The sequence below is a fragment of the Herpailurus yagouaroundi genome, unplaced genomic scaffold (assembly GCF_014898765.1).
Source record: "Herpailurus yagouaroundi ecotype Mexico unplaced genomic scaffold, PumYag 190, whole genome shotgun sequence".
NCBI lineage: Eukaryota > Metazoa > Chordata > Mammalia > Carnivora > Felidae > Herpailurus > Herpailurus yagouaroundi.
In genome coordinates, this window is record NW_024412421.1 from 20,816,540 (window position 1) to 20,838,570 (window position 22,031).

The following is a 22,031-nucleotide window of genomic DNA, read 5'->3' on the forward strand; positions in this document are numbered from 1 at the left end:
ACCAAAGTACATCTGCAGTCCAGCTACTCTGGCTAACTGGAAAATGTTTAAAATGATGCTTGGTCTTTGGTCCATGCCAACATGAAAGAACTCCAAGCACACTTAAGTAGGTTAGTCTTTTCATTATGCCTAGTTTTTTAATGCAAAATTAGACTAGTGGGGCGCCTGGCTGGATCATTCAGTGGAACATGCTACTCTGAATCTCGGAGTTGTGAGTTTGAACCCCATTTGGGTGTAGAGATTACTTAAAAAATCTTTAAAAAAAATAGACTTTAGTTTGGGAAGAACAGTGTAGAACATCCTTAGCAAGATAAATCTCAACAACAACAATTAAGCTCTATTACGCAAAGTGGATCAACAGGAAAGCCTTTTTAAAGAAATGCTTCTTGGGGCACCAGCGTGACTTAGTTGGTTAAGCATCTGACTGTTGATCTGGGCTCAGGTCATAATAATCTCACAGTTCGTGAGTTCAAACCCCACGTCACGCTCTGCACTGATGGTGTGGAGCCTGCTTGAGATTCTGTCTCTCCCCATATCTGCGCCTCTCTCTCTCTCTCTCTCTCTCTCTCTCTCTCTCTCTCTCTCAAAATAAACTTTAAAGAAATGTTTCTTTTAACTATAAATAGCAAAGCTGAATATTTATTTCATCTACCCCATTTCTAAATTGTGCTGACCCATTCATTTCCACACTTACACCCTTTAAATGTCTCATTTGTTGGAAGTCCTTACACATGGTAGATGGTGTGTCCAATTGAAGATATTTTAAACCTGGCAAAGTTCCACTTATTCTAGAACACTCTGGCATTCAAACTCAATAAAAAGGACACCTCAAGGAAACGAGAGGTTAATTGAATTTTTTCATAATTTTCAGACAGTAACAGTCCCTTCCATCCAGCTTGCCTTCAGTGTGATGGCCTTTACTCTAAACCTACACTTCGACAATCAGGTGCTAACGATTATATGGAATTGGAACCAGCACATAAGTATTGTGGTGTAAGGGTCTATTCCTCCTAAGTTGGAAGAATTGCTTGCCTTCTATCTTAGTCCTGTTCTAATGGGTGTCGGTTATGTTTTTCACCTCTGTTTTGTGAATTACCTGAATTTGGGAGAGAGGAAATGATTTCAACTAAGTTTTGGGTTTGGCACAATCATCATTCTCAGTGATATTCTTCACACCTATAGCAAATCTACCCTTATTACAAGAACCCATTTTAGTTTTGTATTTTTTTCTCCGGCATAAGGCTCCAGTATTATGTTTACAATCTGTTGGATGTCTTCAGCATGATAAGACCTTGGTGCCCAAAGAATATTTCCCTTTTGGTACCGGATCCAAGATCTTCTAGAAGATAATGTGGCAAACCACTACCTATGAAGGCCTATTATGGCTAATCTGTGCAAATTCTGATTATACTCCCTTGTGTGTATTTTGTTCCACACAACTTTAATTTTTGTTAAGTATTAAGACTTAGAAGGCTAGAGTAATGCTTCTACAAAAAATTAAAAGTATGTGATATTCTGTTTTTTTTCTTCTTTTTAGAACACTGTATTTAAACAGGACTTCTTTTTAAGTGTTGTTTAAGATTTAGTTCTCAAATCATCTGGTATCACCAGGCTACCAAATCAAAACTTATGGCATAAAACAGGGCAGTATTTGTGTTCTTAATAATAATAAAAAAAGCTTTATGTGTACTCAATAAATATAAATGCATAGACAACACTTCCCCTTGAGTTGCACATCAACATATATAGCGTTGTACATTACAATGAAAATTTGTAACTTAAGGGTATTATATATATAAATACATATATACCTTTGTAACCTTTATACTGTAAATAAAAAAATGCTTTTAGACTTGTATTTTTTTTTTCTGTTTTATGTTAAAATGGTTTCAAACCTACAGGAACATTTCAAGAGCGGTACGAAACAAAGATCTACATCCTCTTCACCCAAATTTCCCAATTGTTAACATTTTATATTTGTTCCATTATCATCTCTTGTCTTTTCTGACATGATGCTCTATCACCCTTAAATTCTCAGTGTGTACCTCCCAAACATAATGACACCGTCCTGTATTGCCACCGTCCAGCCCTCCCCACCAGGAAATCAACACTGGCACGACACTACCCCCCAATCCGCAGACCCCATTCACATTGTGCCCATCGTCCCAGCAACCTTTCCTTTTCCTTTCTGGCAAAGGATCCTATCCAGTATCACATGTGGCGTTTGATGGTCATGTCTCATCAGTCTCTTCTGGTGCCATTTTTAAGCAGATTTAGGCCAACTCCAAATTCCTAAAAACCTAGTTGTGGTTCTAGTTCCATCACTGACTTTCACTGACAGGAGCTTAATCATTGGATCAGTCTGAGCTTTATTATACTTTGAGTCACACAGAGGAGGGGAGATGGTTTCTCAGGAATCATATTAGGAATCATCAGTGCTCCATTTATTTGGGTGTCCATTACTCACTTTGCTTGAGATTTTGGCCTGGCCCTACCTTCCCAAACTGTTATTCACCTGAACTCAGTGTTTGTTCCTCTTCTTCCACACCACTCTCGGCCCCCATCCAAGGGCTCCTTAACCAAGTTAAGAATCTACTCCTTGGCATGAGCCCTAGAATGCTGACGTTTGTATAGTCTGATCTTACTAGGCTGTATTAGCTAAGCAAAGTTGACTCACTGGTCCAAGCTCAGGTTTACCACAAGTGCCACATTGTCAGCATCAGCAGAATCCTATCTGGAAAAGTGCTGTGCAAGAAAGTGGAACTGTGTATTTGCAAGTCAATGACTCTTTACCTGAAGTGTGGGAGCTCTAATGTGTGGGAGCTGAGAATCTGATTTCTGCTCTAGGGAGAAAGTTAGAATAGGAAGTTCTTGATCTGATTCAGATTTAGGAAGCCTCAACATCTTCCATGTGCCAGCCCACAAATAAATGTAATGCCTTTATTTCCCCTTTCCCTCTTCCACTGACTCCCCCAGCCCCAGCAATGGCCACACCACTGCAGCACTGAGGGGTTCTCAGAGTCTGTTTTCAAGGTATCCTTTTTTTTTTTATTTTTTTAAATTTTTTTTTCAACGTTTTTTATTTATTTTTGGGACAGAGAGAGACAGAGCATGAACGGGGGAGGGGCAGAGAGAGAGGGAGACACAGAATCGGAAACAGGCTCCAGGCTCTGAGCCATCAGCCCAGAGCCCGACGTGGGGCTCGAACTCACGGACCGCGAGATCGTGACCTGGCTGAAGTCGGACGCTTAACCGACTGCGCCACCCAGGCGCCCCTGTTTTCAAGGTATCCTTTAAGGAGAAATGGGTGACCAAGCTGCCGTTGGAAGCAGCTTCCCTCCAGGATGGGGAGCTTCCCCTGAGAAACTCTGCTTTGTCGGCAGGGTCAGTCTGTGTACTTCAGGCTCTTGGAACACAGCAGCTAAGCAAGAGTCCCAAGAAAGCTGAGTAGGCAGAGCAAAGAGAACGTGAGCACAGAGCCAGTGGATCTCAAACCCAGCTCTTGCCATGGGCTGAATGTGTCCCACCAAATTCAAATGCTGAACCCAACCCCCCACGCCTCAGAATGTGACTGTAGTTGGAGATAGGGCCTTGAAAGAGGTGATTCGGTTAAAATTAGGCCGTTGGGGTGGGCCCTAGTCCAATCTGACTGGTGTCCTTATAAAAAAAGGGAAGCTTGGCCAAAGATAAGGGATGCCTGTGCATACAGTAAAGACCATGCAAGGACACAACAAAAGCATCGCCATCTATAAGCCAAGAAAAAAGACCTCAGAAGAAGCCAACCCTGCTAACACCTTGATCTTGGACTTCCAGCCTCCAGAACCATGGAGAAAATGAGTTTTTATTGTTTAAGCCACCCGACCTGTGGTATTTTGTTATGGCAGCCTGAGCAGACTAACACAGCCCTCCTTAATTGTAGGGACTTGTGTTTTGATTCTGTCTTCCAACTTGTGCGGCCCTGTCTAGTGTGGGAGGTTAGTATGTTCTCAACTCTGCCTCACTCTCATCTGTCAGTTAGGGTCCCTTATTTCTTCTTAATGAATTCATTATTAATACATCCAGCAAATATGAAGTGAGTCCCCTATCAAGCCCTGAAAAAGACCCAGCCCTGCCCTCTCAATGATTTAAAAAGTCTGGGCCTTGGGGCCCCTGGATGGCTCAGTCGGTTAAGCCTCCAACTGCTGGTTTCGTCTCAGGTCACGATCTTACGGTTTGTGGGTTCGAGCCCAACATTGGGCTCTGTGCTGACAGCACGGTGCCTGCTTGGGATTCTCTCCCTCTCTACTTCCCAGCTCATGTGCGCATTCTCTCTAAATAAACTTTTAAAAATTTAAATAAATAAAAGGGCAGTGCCTTTGTCAGGTGCATAACAGCAAATAAAAGCCTCCCCACTCAGCTCTGTTAGTGTCTGAAAGAGCAGTGTTCAGGGTAGAAGCAGAGGAGCCATGACTTGTACGTGTGTGTGTCTCCCTGTGTCACCCAGGCTCAGCAAACCCTGTCCTGCCACTCCTGCCATTATCCTGACTCCACCGTCCACAGACACGCTCAGCACCTTGCTTGGCCTTTTGGTTCCTCAACCTCCTCGTGGATGACAATGGCCCTTTCACCCCGGCTCACCCATCCTCCCACTCCCACCGCCGCCCCCTAGACTGTTAGTGCTGGAACAGAGCATCTTCCGAAATCAATAACTGAAGCATCTCTCTCCAGTGCGTCCCCACTGTGACAACCCTTCAGTCTATTGAGTCCTTAACTAGTCTACCCACTCTTTCACCTTCTCGTCGGTCCCGCAACTTTCCCAGCTCTGATTCCACAGCCTATCATTGCGGCACCACCCTCACCAAGACCTGTGAATCCCTTGCTCCTCTGTCTTCATAGCAGCCACCTGGGGGAACCCAGCTCTCTTCCTGCATCTGCCCGAGCAGCTGACTCCTGGGGAGAAAAATCCAAGGCAAATTGGTACCTCTATACATTTGTAGAGGTTGCCAGCCTTTACCAGGCATGCCCTTAACACCGCTCACTTTGGGTTCACTTGAAAGGGTTTCAAACCGTCTTCACTCTGCTCAAACCCCAGGCCTCCCGCCTCTGTCTCTGTCCCTCTCGCAACAAATTCTCTTTCCTCCTAGCTCCCTGAGAAAACCGCAGCCACCCAGAAGTACCCTCCCAATTTGTTATCTTCTGGCTGACCTAGGTAGGCACCTGTTTATCTTCTTCCCTGCACCTATTACGTCTAAAGCCACTCCTCTTACATCTGTTTTGATCCCATTCCCGTTCATTAGCCTCCTCAACTAGATTCCTCCTATTGGATTTTTAAATATGCTGAACTCTTCTCCCATTAAAAACCATCACAGATCCCTTCCTGGACCCCTCAGCTCCTGCAGCCAATGCTCTAGGGCTCCCTTCCTTTCCTCCAAACTTCTTGAAAGAGTTGTGCCTCCTGGTGACCCGCTCTCACCCGGCCCGCTGTGGTATGGTTTCCGCCCCCATCGCTTGACTGAAACATCTCTGGCTGAGGTGGTTGGTGTCTTCGTATTACCGTCTGTCTTCTCAGCTGCGTTAGACACTGTGCTCCCCGCTCCTCACCCAGCACTCCTTCCCTGGCTCTCAAGACACTCTCGTGGCTATCCTCTCTCTCCAGCTGTCTTTCTGAGCTGCTTTTGCAGGCTCATCCTCCTCTCCTTAGTCGATAAACTTCCAAGCTCTGTCCTAGGCTCTCCCCTCACCTCCCCCTGCACTCTGCTCTTCCCTAGGAGATCTCATTCCCACCTATACCCGCACATCTCGCAGATGTACATCTCCCACCTCTTTTTTCTGACTTCCAGAGGTATATGCCTATCTGACCCTTGATGTTTCAAATGCACCTCAAATTTGTGATCTTCCTCACTCCTCCACCCCCCTGAGCCTGGTCTTTGTTCAATATAGTCTCTATTTCAGTGTTGTCACTAGCTACTCAGGCTCTGAGGCCAGCGACCCAGGTGTCATCTCCATCCCTTCCTGCCCCTCACCATACCCCAAATCTAACCCATTTGTGTGCTTATGATCCGCCTTCCACAATCTCTCTATTCTGTGAATGTCTCTCCATGGCCCTGCCCCTAGTCCAGGCTTCCCTCATTCTTCTGGACTATAGCAATAGCTTCACATGCTATAGTCACTCCATCCTTGCAATCTCTTCTGCACACTAGAGCTAGAGTTACCTTTTCTTAAACGGAACCTTTCCTGACCACCTATCTTATGTAGGTTGCCTGTTAGACACTCAGGAGCTTTCACACATGGGCCTCAACACACTTACTACATCATTTTTCCTGATGAACATCATCTTCTCAAACTGTAGGCTGCCCTCGACCTGTTTTGATCATTGGTGTATCCCCAGAAACTATACTGAAGTTTACCAGGCTAAAGCCCCCAGCTTTGGAGGTTTACGAAAGCCACGTTCCCAGGGCGCCTGATTGGCTTGGTTGGTAGAACATGTGACTCCTGATCTCCGGGTTTTAAGTTCAAGCCCCACATTGGGTGTCGAGATTACTTTAAAAAAATAAAAATCTGGGGCGCCTGGGTGGCGCAGTCGGTTAAGCGTCCGACTTCAGCCAGGTCACGATCTTGCAGTCCGTGGGTTCGAGCCCCACATCAGGCTCTGGGCTGATGGCTCAGAGCCTGGAGCCTGTTTCCGATTCTGTGTCTTCCTCTCTCTCTGCCCCTCCCCTGTTCATGCTCTGTCTCTCTCTGTCCCCCAAAAAATAAATAAACGTTGAAAAAAAAATAAAAAAAAAATAAAAATCTGAAGAAGAAGAAGAAGAGGAAGAAGAAGAAGAGGAAACCCGCTTTCCTAAAGAGAAAAGTAGAAGGGCTAATATTAAAAAACAAAAACAGGGGCACCTGGGTGGCTCAGTTGGTTGAGCATCTGATTCTTGATTTAGGCACAGGTCGTGGTCTCATGGTTGGTGAGTTCAAGCCCCATGTGGGGCTCTGAGCTGACAGTGTGGGTCCGTTTGGGGTTCTCTGTCTCTCTGCCTCTTTCTCTCAAAAATAAATACATAAACATTTAAAAAGAGGAAAAAGTCTAAAATCAAACAAGAATAAAAACAGGGGTGCCAGGCTGGCTTAGTAAGTGGAACTTGGAGCTCTTGACCTTGGGGTCGTGAATTTGAGCCCCACGTTAGGTGTAGAAATTACTTAAAAAAATAAAATCTTTTAGGGGCGCCTGGGTGGCGCAGTCGGTTAAGCGTCCAACTTCAGCCAGGTCACGATCTCGCGGTCCGGGAGTTCGAGCCCCGCGTCAGGCTCTGGGCTGATGGCTCAGAGCCTGGAGCCTGTTTCCGATTCTGTGTCTCCCTCTCTCTCTGCCCCTCCCCCGTTCATGCTCTGTCTCTCTCTGTCCCAAAAATAAATAAACGTTGAAAAAAAATAAATAAAATCTTTTAAAAAATAAATAAAATAATAAAGATAAAAAAAATAAAATAAGATAATAAAATAAAATAAAATAAAATAAAATAAAATAAAATAAAATAAAAAGCTGGCTTTAGACAGAGCCACCAGCATTATAATAATACTTAACAGGCTGAATCCCCCCAATGTGGGGTACGCTGTGTTTACATTAGTTAGCTCATTCATTCCCCCCAAAAGCCAGACAAGATACTAATTTTAGTACATCCTCTTAAATATCAGAAACCCGAAGCTCTGGGAAATTTGGCTTATACTGTGCAAGAAAAACTGACCTACAGGCGCTATTTCACAGCAATGGGGTCTAGGACTTGAGGTTTCTATTCGGTCCTGACTCTGGCCTCGCCCCGCACCCAACCCCACCCCAGCCCTCGCTGGGCTCCCCGCCCCTAACACACCCCTAACACGCCCTCCTCCCGGCCCCACCCCGGACCTCGCCGGCACAGACCCCCGGCCTCCGGGAGGGCTGCCTGCAGTGCCGGCTGTGGCCGCTGGGGGGAAGTCGCGCGGCTCGGGCCCGACCGCTCTGGGCCGTGCTCCTCGCTCGCCCTCCGACTCCGCTCCGGCTGCGAGCGGCTGCCCTGCTCGCGCCCAGCGCCAACCCGCCGGGGTCCCCGCGCCGGACCCAGCAGCTCGGCTACCCGGGGCCGGACCGAGGCCGCAAGAAGCGCCGCGGGGTGTGGGGCGGACCCAGGAGATGAAATGACAACGTCAACCCTCCAGGTACCTCGGCGCGGCCGGGCTCGGCTTCCGGAGGCGGGAGGAGGCGCGGCGGGGCCTGCGAGCCAGCACTCGGGCGGGCGGCCTGCTCGGAGCCCCGGCCCCGCGGCTCCCGCCCCGCCGCCCTGTCGCCGCCTCCGCCCGTTTGTTTTCACGCGCTCGGAGCCACGGGCCGCCTCCTGTCCAGAACGCCCGCGCCCCCGCCCCCCGGCCGAGTCGGGCCGAGCCCCGAGGCCGCCGAGTGCAGCCGGCGGCGCCCAGGTACCGCCGCGGGGATCAGCCTCTCGCGGACCGCACCGGCGCCGCCCGGGAAGCTCGGCCCCGCAGTCGGGCTACTTGCCCTCCCTCCCTGCCTCCCTGAAGACGAGTCCCCGCTCCTTCCCCGGGGCCCCGATTTCTTCCCGTCGGCCGGCGACCCTTCATTCATTCCCTAGATCTTGCCTGGTGGTGCTGGGGTGGCGCCACCTGGACGCATGACTGACCCACCCTCCAGGTGCTGCCGGTCCTGCTGTGCCGGCCAACGGAAACATGCTCAGGCCTCGACCTGGGCTTCGGTCTTGGCTCTGCCGCTCATTGGCGTGTGACCTTGGGCCAGTTACTTGATCTTGGAATTTCGCGTTTCCTGTCAGTAAAATGGGGTAGTACCCTGTAGGGTTGTTGTGACAGTGGCTCCGGATTGAGTAATTCAGGTAGAGCGTTCTTGGCTCAGTGTGTGCTACATAGTAAGTGCTCAGTAAGTCATGACAGATAAAGCGTGTGAGGGAGTTAGGCAAGACTTCGTGGAAGAAGGGGCGTTTGGCTGGATCAGGACAGGATGGGTGGCATTCAGATTCCTGAAGGCGGAGGAAAAGGTGGGAACAGGCCTGGAATAAATCGGGGTACTAGGCCAGGAATTAGTTAGGGTCCAAAGCCAGACACCACCGTCCACCAGCACAAGCTGTGATCTGTTAGCGCAGGGGGTTGTAAATTTTCGCCTGTAGATCCCACCTGCTCAGACATTTTTTTGTCTTTGAGCTAAGAGTGTTTTTACGTTTTTTTTTAAAAAAAAAAACAAAACCCTAAGATCTATCTCACCACATAAACCACATTCAAAGTGTATCATTCAATGGCTTTTAGTATATTCAGAGTTGTGCGACCGTCACCACACTTTAAAACATCTTCATCCCCCCAGAAACTCTACACCCTTTACTGTCATCCCCCAAACCCTCTATCTCTCCCAACCCTAGGCAACACTAATCTACTTTCCCTATGGATTTGCCTATTCTGGGCATTTTCTATAACTGGAATCATACAATATGTGGTTCTTTGTGACTGACTGGCTTCCCTCACTTATCATAATGTCGTAGGTTTTTATATTTTTAAAATGCTGGGAAAAGATACCTCCTGACACGTGAAAATCATGAAATTCAAATTTCAGTGTCTATAAATAAAGTTTTATCGGAACTTTTGGGCTGCTTCTGGGCTACAAAGGCAGAGTTGAGTAGCCAGCTGCTAACAGAGATTGTATGGCCAGGAAAGTCTAACATTTACCGTCCGCTCCTTTACGGAAAGTTTGCCAGCCCCTGTGTTCACACATCTTCCTTACCCTTGTCTTTCTTCCTCATCCTCTGCCATCTGTGTTACTAGAGCTGTGGCAGGCTGGCAGTTTTATCTATCACCTCACCGTTGTGTTAGGCAAAACTACTCCTTCTCACATTGCACCAGCGGCCTCTTGCACATGAAACACTATGCAGATGCCAAAAAGACCTAATGTGCTCTTAGGCGCATTAATTAATAAAGTATCTAGAAGCGGGGGGCGGTGGGCAGAGCATGCCTGGATTATTTTTTGAACTCTGCCTTTCAAAAGGACAGACCCAAACAAGAATGCATACAGAGCAAAAAAGTCCAAGGAGATGGGCATATTGGTTCTGGAGAAGAGAAGCCATCAGGGACAGGAGGACTCGTTTCATGTCTTAGCTCAAGAGCCACTGTCTGGGGAGAGTAGACCCAAGAAGCTTGTGTTTAAATGAATCATTCCAGGGGGCGCCTGGGTGGCTCAGTCAGTTCAGCGTCCAACTCTTAGTTTTCAGCTCAGGTCGTGGTCTCATGGTTTGTGAGTCTGAGCCCCGCATTGAGCTTTGCACCGACAGTGTGGAGCCTGCTTGGGATTCTCTCTCTCCCCCCTCTCTCTGCCCCTCCCCCACTATCTCTCTCTCAAAATAAATAAACGTAAAAAAATTGTTTAAGCTAATCATTCCAGAAGGTTCTGGGCTCCTGGTCATTCTCTATTTTTAGGTAGTGGAGGTAGCAGAGCTTGAAAATAGTAGCCAACACTCCCTTCACCTTATCTCATCTTTTCAACCTGGTGAGTTCAGTTTTCATCAATCTGGCCTAACCTACTCCAGTCTGTTAGTTTTGTAGGACTAGCTGTGTCCTTCGGAGACCTCTTACTTTCAGATGAGGAAGGGCTGCACAAAGCCTGGGCCCTGCCAAGAGCTGATCAGGAGGTTTATTGTTTGCTGTGGATGGAACTTTGTGTTTACAGTGGGATCTGCCCGCCTCGTGTCTAGTGCTCATCAGCTTGGGGAAGATAATTCTGGTAATGCTTCCTGGGTTGGTGAAGCCATGGTTTCTAAAACTGGATATGTAGGTGTGGGGCAGCTGCCTGAAAGATCCAGCGTGTTTTAGGTTCAGTCTAGAGCACAGGCCGACAGGGTTTGTGAGATTCACAGAGACACTTTCAAGGGTTCTTACAAGACTCCAGAGGACCGTTCCCCTTAATTGGTAGCACATATCTGGGTCTGGGGTAAGCAAGCACTTTTCTCACTGAAGCTACTGCTATACTGACCCATATGTCCAAGCATCCCTTCCCTAAGTAGCAAATTTAGGAAAACCGTCTCCCGTTTTCACCCTAGAGAAGCAAGTTGGGCCAGTAGAAGGAAGTAGAGATCCCTTTCGTCCGTCTCATAAAACTCAGGGCTGGCTCTTCTCTGGCCTTTGAGGTCAAATGCAGTTTCTGGCCTTCATGCTGAGCAGCGCAGCAGTCAGTTCGTTCTGGTGTTTCCCCTGTTCCAGGCACTGGGTCCGGTGCTGGGTCCGGGTCCGGGTCCACCTTTCTTTCCCTTGAGGCACGGAATAGAAAGTGGATTCTCCCTTTGAGCTCTAACCTGAGATATTTGATCAGGTTTCCACTTGCTGAAATCCAGAGTGAAATTGAGAAGGAAGTTGCTTTTCACTCTATGAGCGCATTGTGAAGAGGGATGGCTGTCATATAGCTTCCTCTTAAGGCCTTTCTGGTTGATGTTGGAAATAGAGGCCGACATAATGGTGTGCGACCCACAGATCCACAGGATTCCTGCTGCCTGGGACCCCAAGGGCTTTTTGGGTCTCTTGGGAAGCACTGAGGTACTTGCTTTGCCTTTCCAGAAAGCCATCGACCTGGTGACAAAAGCCACAGAAGAGGATAAAGCCAAGAATTACGAGGAGGCACTCCGGCTCTACCAGCATGCCGTGGAGTATTTCCTACACGCTATCAAATGTGAGTCACAGCAGGGCCCTCCCCGGCTGCAGAACCCCTGCAAGAGCAGAGCGGGTACCCCCTCTATGATTCCCCTTTTGCAGATGAGGCACACAGTGACAAGGCCAAGGAGAGCATTCGAGCCAAGTGCATGCAGTACCTAGACCGAGCGGAGAAGCTGAAGGATTATTTACGAAACAAAGAGAAGCATGGCAAGAAGCCAGTCAAAGAAAATCAGAGTGAGAGCAAGGGGTGAGCACGGAGGAGGGGAGGACCCAGCCGGGACCGGAGCCCCCGTGAGCACCTCCCTGCCATTCTTGGTGCTCATGATGCCTTCGACTTCCATAGCGCCTTCCTCCTGGGGAATTGCACCCATCTAGTGACAAGGCCCCTAGCTGCTCTCCGTAGGTGCTTTGCAGAGTACTTCCGTGGGCGGTGCCTCAGCTGTGAGTGAAACAGGGAGCCAGCGTGGAGGTCACCGGCCTTGGATTCTGCAGTCAGACTCTCAGGCTATATCTTGGCTCTGCCACTTCCTAGCCAAGTGACCGTGGACAAGTGCCATGACCCCTGTGGCTCCAGGCTCCTCCTCTATAGAAGGGGGATAACGGGCCTGCCCGCCCAGTGTTGCTCTAAGGAGCAAATGAGAAGACACGGGGAAAGCCCCGAGAGCTCTGCCTGCAGTCAGGATGAAAAAGTATCTGCCGCTGTTACAGTCAGAGTTCTTGTCTTCATCTGACCGATGAGGCAACACACTCAAGTTCAGAGATACGGTCTAGGTCACTGAGCCGGTACTTGATGGAGTCTGTACCCACACCCAGGGCTTCTGTTTCCAGCTACAAAGCCAGTGCTCGCCCTGCAGCCTCTCTCCTCACATCTGTGGTTTACCTACCACAGAGATACCAGGTAGCTGAGCATCAAGGCCAGTGGTGTCCTGGAGGCGACGGGGAGGGTCCCAGGCAGGAGTGTCACGGAGCGGGAGACAGGCAGGTGATGTGTCAGCTGCCCCACCAGAGCTGAGAGCCGTGGCTCCTGGATGGACGGGCTTGCCCAGGCCAGGGAACGTGCTCTCAGAAGAGAGGAAGAGGGCCAGGGGGTGAGGCGTCTTGGGGGGACTGGAAGAGTTTTGAGAAGGGCCAACCACTTATGTCCCATTAGGGGACTGGCCCTGGGGTGAGGCCAGTGACTATGTTCCCTTCCTGAGTGCTCCCCTTTAGACTTAAACTTAACTTCTTCTCTGAGTCACAGCCACTTGCCATCTGGCTGTAAGTCTGTGCGAAAGGCCGGGGACAGCTCCAGCTGCCTCCCCAGCTGCTCCTGAAGTCCAGCCAAAGCACACGTCCCTCATCGGCCTTGTAGAGAGGGCACACATCTCTATTCTTGCTCCCTTAATGAAGAAACAAGGATGGGTGACGGGAGTATTTCCTGGAGGATGTGGAGGATGTGGAGGGAGTGTCGAGAACAGGCGGCCCGAATGTTCTTGAGTTACCTGCTTGTGGGTCTCTACTGTTGAGCAGGACAGGCGTCTCTGCCACTGGGCCAGCAGCCAGAGCCTGACTTTGCTCTCAATGCCTACTTGCCCAACCGCCTCTCGCTTTAGATGTCCTCTTCTGTCTCCTTTCCCAGCAGCGATAGTGACAGTGAAGGGGATAATCCAGAGAAAAAGAAACTGCAGGAACAACTGATGGGTAAGAGGCCCGAGGCCCTGCAGCAATGGGAGGGGGACATGGTGAGGGCCCCTGAAGGGTCGGCTCAGGCTCCACAGTCAGCCTCCAGGTCAAAGGCTCCGCTTGCCTCTTGTAGGTGCTGTTGTGATGGAGAAGCCCAACATTCGGTGGAATGATGTGGCTGGGCTCGAGGGGGCCAAGGAGGCCCTCAAAGAAGCTGTCATTTTGCCAATTAAATTCCCACATTTGTTCACAGGTAAGAGTTGAGCTACTTTAGGCCCAGATGGTAAAAGCAGCAGGTTTTTGAGGAAGCCAGCTCAGGGCTTCCACGCTGAAGGTGTCCAGGAGCAGGCAGCGACTCGGCTCTCTTGGCCGTCAGTGGGTGAGGGCCTGACCTTCCCACGGGCTCTGAGTCGGGAGAGGCTCCGGGACCTGCTCATCGCCGTCATCTGGCTCCTCCCTGGTGTCAGAAACACCTTTGAGACTAGAACTTTGACTTGACCACCCCAGTGAGTAATCAGGGTCAGGAACTAGTGCCGGCCAGTGTCACTTTGCAAGGTCTTGGGGGTCACGAGCCGGGGCTGGGAGCAAGTTCTCAGCAGGCTGTTCAGTTCCCTTTATTCCTTCGTTTCTAGAATCTGTTGTCTTGTAGAACTTTTCTCTCCCGCCTTAAGTCTTCTCTTTTTCTCTGTTCCCTTTCCCTAGTCGGGAAGAAGCTCACCTCAGTTTGTTCTTTCTCGTAGGCAAGCGTACGCCTTGGCGAGGGATACTGCTCTTTGGACCCCCTGGCACAGGCAAATCCTACCTGGCCAAAGCGGTGGCGACAGAGGCCAACAACTCCACCTTCTTCTCTGTGTCCTCCTCAGACTTGATGTCTAAGTGGTTGGGGGAGAGTGAGAAGTAAGTCAGCTGCCAGGCCCTGCTGCCCTGCCCTCACGGCACCTCCCAGAGGAGCCGCTGTTGGGTGTCAGGGAGAAGTAGCCAGCAGAGGGGGATCTTGCTAGGTTGTTGCACGGGACGCTGTCCTGACGAAGAGTGCTGATGTTGACTGGGAACTTGGGAGAGAGGAGCCCTCGCGAAGGGAAGGGAAATAAATGCGCTCGCAGTCTCTGGGTATCAGGTGGGTGTCCCCTGTTGGGGACTTCGTGTGGTTCAGTTATTTCCCACACCGACTCCCATTTTGCAGAAGATCGCACTGAGGCTGAGCGGAGGGGAAGGGACTTGTCCTAAATCCAGAGCTAATGAGTGAGGCTGTACCCAAGGCAGGCTGTTCCCCCTGGTACAGTGCTGCCAGTGGATTTGTGATGACTTTTTCTGAAATCCAAGCATGACTGGAGTCTTGACCCGCCTGTGGGAAGGGCGAGAGAAGCAGTGACTGGGCCCCTGGCCGGGCATGTGTGTGGGTGTCCCGATCCCAGACCCGCTTGTCACCTTCACAGGCTAGTCAAGAACCTGTTTGAGCTGGCCAGGCAGCACAAGCCTTCCATCATCTTCATCGATGAGGTGGATTCCCTCTGCGGGTCCCGCAATGAGAATGAGAGCGAAGCTGCTCGAAGGATCAAAACGGAGTTCTTGGTCCAGATGCAGGGTGCGTGCCAGTGCCGGGTGCCCTCCCTGGTTCTCGGTCTACCTAGAGCCAGCCCCGGGCTTCATCGTTTAGCCGCGGCTGGATCTGATTGTCCTTAGGGAGGAGAGAAAATGTCCGGGGAGCGGTTCTCAGCTCCATCTCCCCAGGCCTTCGGTGAGGTCACCGTGGCCTCCGCTGCCGGCCCTCTGCCCTCCCCGAGCCAGGCAGGGTTCGGGGCTCTGGGCCCCGCAGAGCTGCTGGTGGCCCTGCCGGTGGTGGCACAGGGATGGCCCTGCATCGGGTGCTTCCCATGGATTCTGCCTGGTCCTTGCGGGTGTTCTGGGTCAGCATCTGTGTTCCCCTCTCTCCCCAGGGGTGGGGAATAACAACGATGGGACCCTGGTTCTCGGTGCCACAAACATCCCGTGGGTGTTGGATTCAGCCATTAGAAGGAGGTGAGTCTTCCCCAGTAGGAGCCAGGGGCTGAGGCCTTTCTCCGCCTGTGGTCAGTCCTGCCGCTGGCAGCCGTGGGTACAACCCGACCCCATTTCCCTGGAGGCTTCTTCGTGTCTGCGTGGCGAGGCCAGCTTCGGGAGGACCCCGACGCCCTTCTCCATGAAGGCCGTTGTACCATCTGCTCTCAAGTCCTGCCCTGTGCTTGGCTCTCTAGGTTTGAAAAGCGGATTTACATCCCGCTGCCCGAGGAGGCTGCCCGTGCCCAGATGTTCCGGTTGCATCTGGGGAGCACCCCCCACAACCTCACTGACGCCAACATCCACGAGCTGGCCCGGAAGACGGAAGGCTACTCAGGCGCTGACATCAGTATCATTGTGCGGGACTCCCTCATGCAGCCTGTTCGAAAAGTACAGTCGGCAACACACTTCAAAAAGGTGAGTGGCCTGCAGGGAGTCGCTTAGGGAGTGTCATAGGAACACGGATATCCGTTTTCTTGGCCCGCAGCTTGGCTGCTCAGGTGATGATACATCTTTGGTCTCATGGAGAATCAAGGGCAAGTACAAAATGAGCCCTCTGGCTCCAGGGGCTGTGGTTGCCCCTGCTCCACCCTTTCCTGTAGTTCTTGCTTGAGTGTGACTACCTCAGACTGTGAAGCCAGAGGCCACGGCAGCCACCTCTGCCACCCCTGGCTGTGCCGCCACGTGTGGGGCCCCACTCGATGTCTGAAAAGTGTTGGGCACAAAATCACACGCTCGAAGGAGGATCTAGTTTCACACAGCACATCTCTGCCCAGTGTCGGCCAAGGGTCCTGCTCTGCGCCTGGTGCTGTTCTAGGAGCCAGGGAGACATTTGTGACCAGAGCAGAATAAATCTCTGCCTTGTAGGAGCCTCCTGTCTAGTTGGGGTGAAATTTGTCTCTGAGGGTGATGAGGGGAAGGACAGAGCAGGGGAGGGCGTCTGGTGTTCTGGAGTTTGGAGTGTGGTGGGCAGGTTGTACTCTTTTTTTTTTTTTTTAATTTTTTTTTTTTTAACGTTTATTTATTTTTGAGACAGAGAGAGACAGAGCATGAACGGGGGAGGGGCAGAGAGAGAGGGAGACACAGAATCGGAAGCAGGCTCCAGGCTCTGAGCCATCAGCCCAGAGCCCGACGCGGGGCTCGAACTCACGGACCGCGAGATCGTGACCTGAGCTGAAGTCGGACACCCAACCGACTGAGCCACCCAGGCGCCCCTATTATTATTTTTTTAATGTTTATTTATTTCTGAGACAGAGAGAGACAGAGCATGAGTGGCGGAGGGGCAGAGAGAGAGGGGGACACAGAATCTAAAGCAGGCTCCAGGCTCCGAGCTATCAGCACAGAGCCCGACGTGGGGCTCGAACTCACGGACTGAGAGATCATGACCTGAGCCGAAGCCGGACGCTCAACCGACTGAGCCACCCAGGTGCCCCCAGGTTGTACTCTTTAAGGGGTACATCACCCCAGGTGACATTTGAGTCAACAGTTGAAGGAAGGAGGGACTTAGCCTCGGGGATATTCAGGGGGATGTTGCCAATAAAGCAGACTGGTTGGAAAGACATTTCTGATGTCACTGCATTTGTGGTGAGATCTGACGGAGTGGATGAGCAAGAGGAAGATATCAGGGCACTCTGGACCCCAAACTGAGATTCTGGAGAACAGCGCCTGGAATAGCAGGCTAATCACAAACCTCTGAGATCCTACTTCGAGCTACTTTGACTACCAACCCGAGTTTTGAAGGAGTCATTGCCTTCTCAGACTGATGACCTCGAAACTCAGGCGTGCGTTCATTCCCTACCATTCCCTTCTCTTCGTGACTCAGAACCTGAGGCATCCTGTCTCTTCCCCAAGTGCTGAGGGGCAACCCCTCCAGCCAGACTCCTCTTTGATTTCAGGTCTGTGGCCCTTCCCGCACCAACCCTAGCGTTATGATCGATGACCTCCTGACCCCATGTTCCCCAGGGGACCCAGAGGCCATGGAGATGACTTGGATGGATGTCCCTGGTGACAAACTCTTAGAGCCTGTGGTTTGCATGGTAAGCAGCCGGCTGGGCCAGGGATTGCACAGAGACCAGAAAATTGGGGCCTTGGGTCTGAAAATAAGCTCTGCTTCTCTGTCCTGGGCTGTTGTGCCTCCTCCCAAACAGAATGGCCGATGGGGCTCTGGGTAGCTGGAGCTCCTGCCATTAGACTTACTGCGGGCCCAGGATGAGGCCATAGTGTTAGCATTTTACTTTCTTCAGCAAGAAAAAAGGCCAGCTGGTGTGACTGCATCATTCCACGGGTTTGGCTTGCTTTGTGCCCAGAAGGAAACAGTGTCTTTCAGCAGTTTGCTTTGATGCTGTTGCACAGGCAGCCTCATGGGACTAGTCTGGCCCTTTCCTCATCCTGGTCTTGTTGACGGTCTTGCCTGTTGCGTGTGGCAGGTGTCCTGCCAGTGCGGCTGGTGTGGTGGGTGTGGAGTCAGAAAGAGCTTCTCGTGGGAGTTAAGAGATGAGGGGAGCTTGGATTCTCTCAGATGAGGAGTGGGCCTGTTTGGAAACGACATGAGCTGCCTCAGGAGGGAAGAGCTGTCCTGTCACAGGAGACATTCAAGCAGAAGCTGGGCAACCAAGGGGAGCTTTGCACTTGGGGCTGGGAGTGACCACGAGGGGAGGCCTCTTCCTGCCCTGGACCACATGGCTCTGTGACACGGGGAGGCCGAGGACCTGGAGCCTGGCTCCTCAGCTTCGTGCCCTTGTCTTTGCAGTCGGACATGCTCCGGTCCCTGGCTACCACTCGGCCCACCGTGAATGCAGAGGACCTCCTGAAAGTGAAGAAATTCTCAGAGGACTTTGGACAGGAGAGTTAAAAATTTCTTCACTCGGTGATGGTGAAGGTGGGAGGAATTGATTGGGGTAAAAAAAATCCACGGCACCCCCCATGTCAGCAGCCAGACAGGGCCCCGGGGCTCATCTTCACGTCACTCTGGCGTCCCCTCTGCTGTCTGGCCACCAGCCGGGGAGTGGGAAGGAAGGGCCTCCGGGGCCACAGAGACACAGAAGCACATTCGGCACTGGGTGGAATACTGGTTCTTCCTACTTCTTCCTACTGGTTCTCTTCTTCTGGATGCTCATCAACTCCTTGTCCTGCCCCTCCACGTTTTGTTTTGTTTTTTGAACCTTTCTTTGTTCCCCTAAATTAATGCTGCTTGGATTTTTGTCTTCTTTATAAATAAAGTTAAAATCTCCCAGAAGCGTCAAGGAGTAGGAGCAGCCCACACTGTGGGGCTCGTGCAGACCGTCAGAATGTCTTGCCAGCTCCCTCCGCCCTTTCCTTCTAACCCAAGTTTTACTCCTTGTGCACACAATGGCGAATGCCCTGGGTCGCCAGCCCAAGCCCTGCCTGTAAAGGTTGAGAGTAAAGCCAAGCCATTCCCAACCCCTACGTCAGCATCCCCGGCCCTGTGTCCTCCCTGCAGGAGGAGAGGATGGTTTTTGTGAGCACAAAGCTATGTAGATCAGAATGAGTGAGGGCAGTCAGGTAGGGTTTCACTGCTGCCTTCTCTTCCCTCTGAATGTGAGAACGCTGAACCCAGCCACTGCCCCTGGCACCCCGCCCTGGAAATGGGCTAATAAATCCTTTTCCCTCTTGAGCCACCTGAGTGATCTCATCTTTGATTCCTGTCTGGGGCTTCTTGAAGGCCACGCTGCTTCCAGTAGAAAGACCCTCTGGTTTTCTCTCCATGCTCTTCTCGTCAGCAGAGGAGGGCATTGCCAGCTGTCACAGTTCCGCAGCCTGTTCTCCGGTCAGGTCGGCCAGAACTTTTTTCGCCTTAAGGCCTTGCAAATGTGGGACCTGGACAGTTCTCCCTGCAAACCGGGGGGCCTGTGGGCCAGACACGGCCTGCAGCTGTGTTTGCTTTGGTCTGCTCCCAGCATTGAAAAAGCAAGAGAGTTGATGTGGAAATTCAGAGTTCTGGCTTTGGGGACATCGGGCAACTCTGGGCCTGCGTCCCCGTGAGACATCCTGTCAGCCGCAGCCGAGCAGGGGCTGCGCTGTTCAGGAGGAGAACACGCTGTCCGGCGCAGCCATCCCCACATGGACTGCTTCTTTCCCTTGCGTTGCCTGCCCAGCCCCTGTGGCCATTTGGATTTGTGACTCCTGATCATGAGACGCCCGAGGCTCCAGAGCGGGCAGCCCTAGAAATGCCGTCTGTCGAGGAGGCTGTCGCATTTTGACCACACGCGTGTGAACATACAGAAGGCCCGGCATCGGGTTGTTCCAGCCCTCCTCCCCGTCAAGAAGCCGGTATTATTGTTCTATATCTTAGTAAAACCCGAATTGTCCAGAATGGATTACGTGGCCCACCTTAGATCGCGTTAGCCTTGCCACTGTGGTGTTCTTTGATTTGGTTAGGAATGGCTGCTGAATTGAGCCTGCTTTTGATGGGTTCCTTGAAGGCTCGGGCCCAAGCGCTCCTCTCCACTTGGGTGCGTTAGCCCTGCCTCGATAACCTGCTGCCTCAGCCACCAATTACTGTTTGTAAGTGCTGGACTAGAAGCCAGCATAGGACACTGCCTCTGCTTGTGCGGTTTCCTTTTAGCCTTTTGTGTTTTCTTATTCTGCCTCCAGTCACCTTTACTTGAATCAGGAGCTCCTCACTTTATTTTTTAATCTTCCTTTCTACTGCTTAAACACCTTGACAAGTCACAGGGGTTAACGGAAACTGGGGCTGCTGTGGCTCATCACAGCACGCCATGCCTCTCCATTCCTGTCTCCACCACCAGTGACTCGGAGCAGGGTGACGAATGTCCTATTCACATTTGGGGCTGAACCGATGCGGTGGCTTCACCATCTATGTTAAACATGGCTAATATGTGCAGAGGAATTTCCTCCCCTAAATGTAACCGTGAAATTCCCTCTTCCCTACTTGGGAATTCTACCCTAAACCTTCTGTCTACCTTGGCTTTCACTTTGGTAGTTGACCTCTAAAACTTTCCTTAGCTCGAGATGCTGATTGCTGGCTGATGTATCTGCCTGAGATGGGAGAGATTTTATTACAAATCCAGATTTGTTGCCTTTGGTCTACAGTATTTACTTGAACAGATCCTTCCTCTAAGTGGATTTGGTTACAATAGTAAACTTCAAGTTGTCAGCAATATAGACAGTTTCAAGCTTTCTCTAAGGTCCACTCTGAGCTACCATATACTCTTGGGCCCCCAGGTCAGGAAGCTTCAGTCAAATGTTACAGACCTACATTACAAAGGCATCAGTAAGAACTGTTAACCTCAGAGCACTGTAAGGTGTAAGGAAACATTAGAATATTCTGATGCCTGGGGCACCTGGGTAGCTCAATTGGTTGAGCTTCCGACTCTGGCTCAGGTCATGATCTCACAGTCTGTGAGTCCAAGCCCCGCGTCAGGCTCTGTGCTGTCAGCTCAGAGCCTGGAGCCTGCTTCAAATTCTGTGTCTCCTTCTCTGACTCTCCCCCGTTCGTGCTCTGTCTCTGTCTGTCTCAGAAATAAATAAACATTAAAAAAATTTTTAGAATATTCTGATGCCACCCTGCAGGAGGTTATAAACATTGTCCAAGGGAATGGAGGCTCATTGAATTCTAATTTCATAAGGATCCATGTTTTTAGTATGAATAAGAGTTTTCTATAGACTTCCCCAGGGGCTGAGTATCTAACCTTGGAGCAATGCTGGCACCTGTTCCCTTCCAAAGTTTAATGCACAGAGAGCCAGTTCCCTTTTGCTTGGCCTCATAGTATGACTCCCAGACGGCCTGTTTAGAGAAAGCCGTACAGGAGAGTGGATCTTTCCTGGGTTTGTTTAGCCAGCTGCTGTTTAAAACATGTTGTTTTCTGGGGCACCTGCGTGACTCAGCGGGTTAAGTGTTTGACTCTTGGTTTCGGCTCAGGCCATGATCTCATGGTTTGTGAGGTCAAGCCCCACGTTGGGCTCTGCACTGACAGCGTGGAGCCTGCTTGGGATTCTCTCTCTCTCCTCCTTTCTCTGCCCCTCCTCCTTCTCCTCTTCACCCAGCTCACACTGTCTCTCAAAATAAACAAACATTAAATAAATAAAACACGTTTTTTTTCTAAATAACTTACTGGACTTACTACATGGGTACTTGGATTTTGAGGGCTCTGTTTGGTATCGGTACCTGCCTTGTAAAACACTCAACATAAAAATGAGGCAAAACCAGTATCTTGAGAAACAAGTTCCTTCATCTCCTGACAAAGCTTTTACAGTGTCTTATGGCTACTCATTGGTCAGCGTGATGCTAATTTATTTTTTCAAAACAAGTGTGGTGACCAGGAAGCACATTTTGCTTTCTAACTGTGACAGGAAGAGGTTCATTGCTCCGTCTCAACTATCATCCTTCCCCTAGCCATGCTCCATGACCTCCACCCAAAGAGTACCAGCTGCCCAAGAGATCTCAGCAGGAAAATCATCCCCAAATCTGCTAAAGGTAGAAGGCAGAAGGTGGAGATCAAAACTGTGTAAACCTGGTAAAATGTGTGGGTACTCATTTACGTTAATATTGTCATTAAACACTTCTGTGAACTGTGGCCATCCTGTTTCACTTACACACGCACACTGGTGTCCAAGGCAAAGAAGGATTCCGCAGGTATGATACATAAGCCCTTTGTAAAAAGAACTCTGTGAAGTTGGTCAACCACAGCCTTAAC

The 22,031-nt window shown here is 50.6% G+C and overlaps 1 protein-coding gene and 1 long non-coding RNA gene across 3 annotated transcripts; one reads left to right on the forward strand and one right to left on the reverse strand.

The window, feature by feature from the left end:
- Positions 1-68: 68 nt before the first annotated feature.
- On the reverse strand, positions 69-16,449 carry LOC121009716 (uncharacterized). The gene is made up of 3 exons (XR_005780799.1): positions 16,439-16,449; positions 11,246-11,249; positions 69-153 (listed from the first exon to the last, which is right to left on the reverse strand). It is a non-coding gene; the product is annotated as an uncharacterized LOC121009716 (long non-coding RNA).
- VPS4A (vacuolar protein sorting 4 homolog A) lies at positions 7,974-18,988 on the forward strand. Of its 2 annotated transcripts, none has more exons than XM_040442933.1 (11): positions 7,974-8,157; positions 11,560-11,671; positions 11,755-11,902; positions 13,274-13,335; positions 13,451-13,570; positions 14,058-14,214; positions 14,754-14,902; positions 15,255-15,336; positions 15,552-15,771; positions 17,250-17,390; positions 18,104-18,988. In XM_040442933.1, the coding sequence occupies exons 1-11, from the start codon at positions 8,137-8,139 to the stop codon at positions 18,203-18,205; spliced, it is 1,314 nt and encodes a 437-aa protein (XP_040298867.1). In that variant the 5' UTR covers positions 7,974-8,136; the 3' UTR covers positions 18,206-18,988. The 2 variants fall into 2 exon arrangements, with proteins under 2 accessions (XP_040298867.1, XP_040298868.1); XM_040442934.1 differs by having other exon boundaries at positions 13,277-13,335.
- Positions 18,989-22,031: the final 3,043 nt, after the last annotated feature.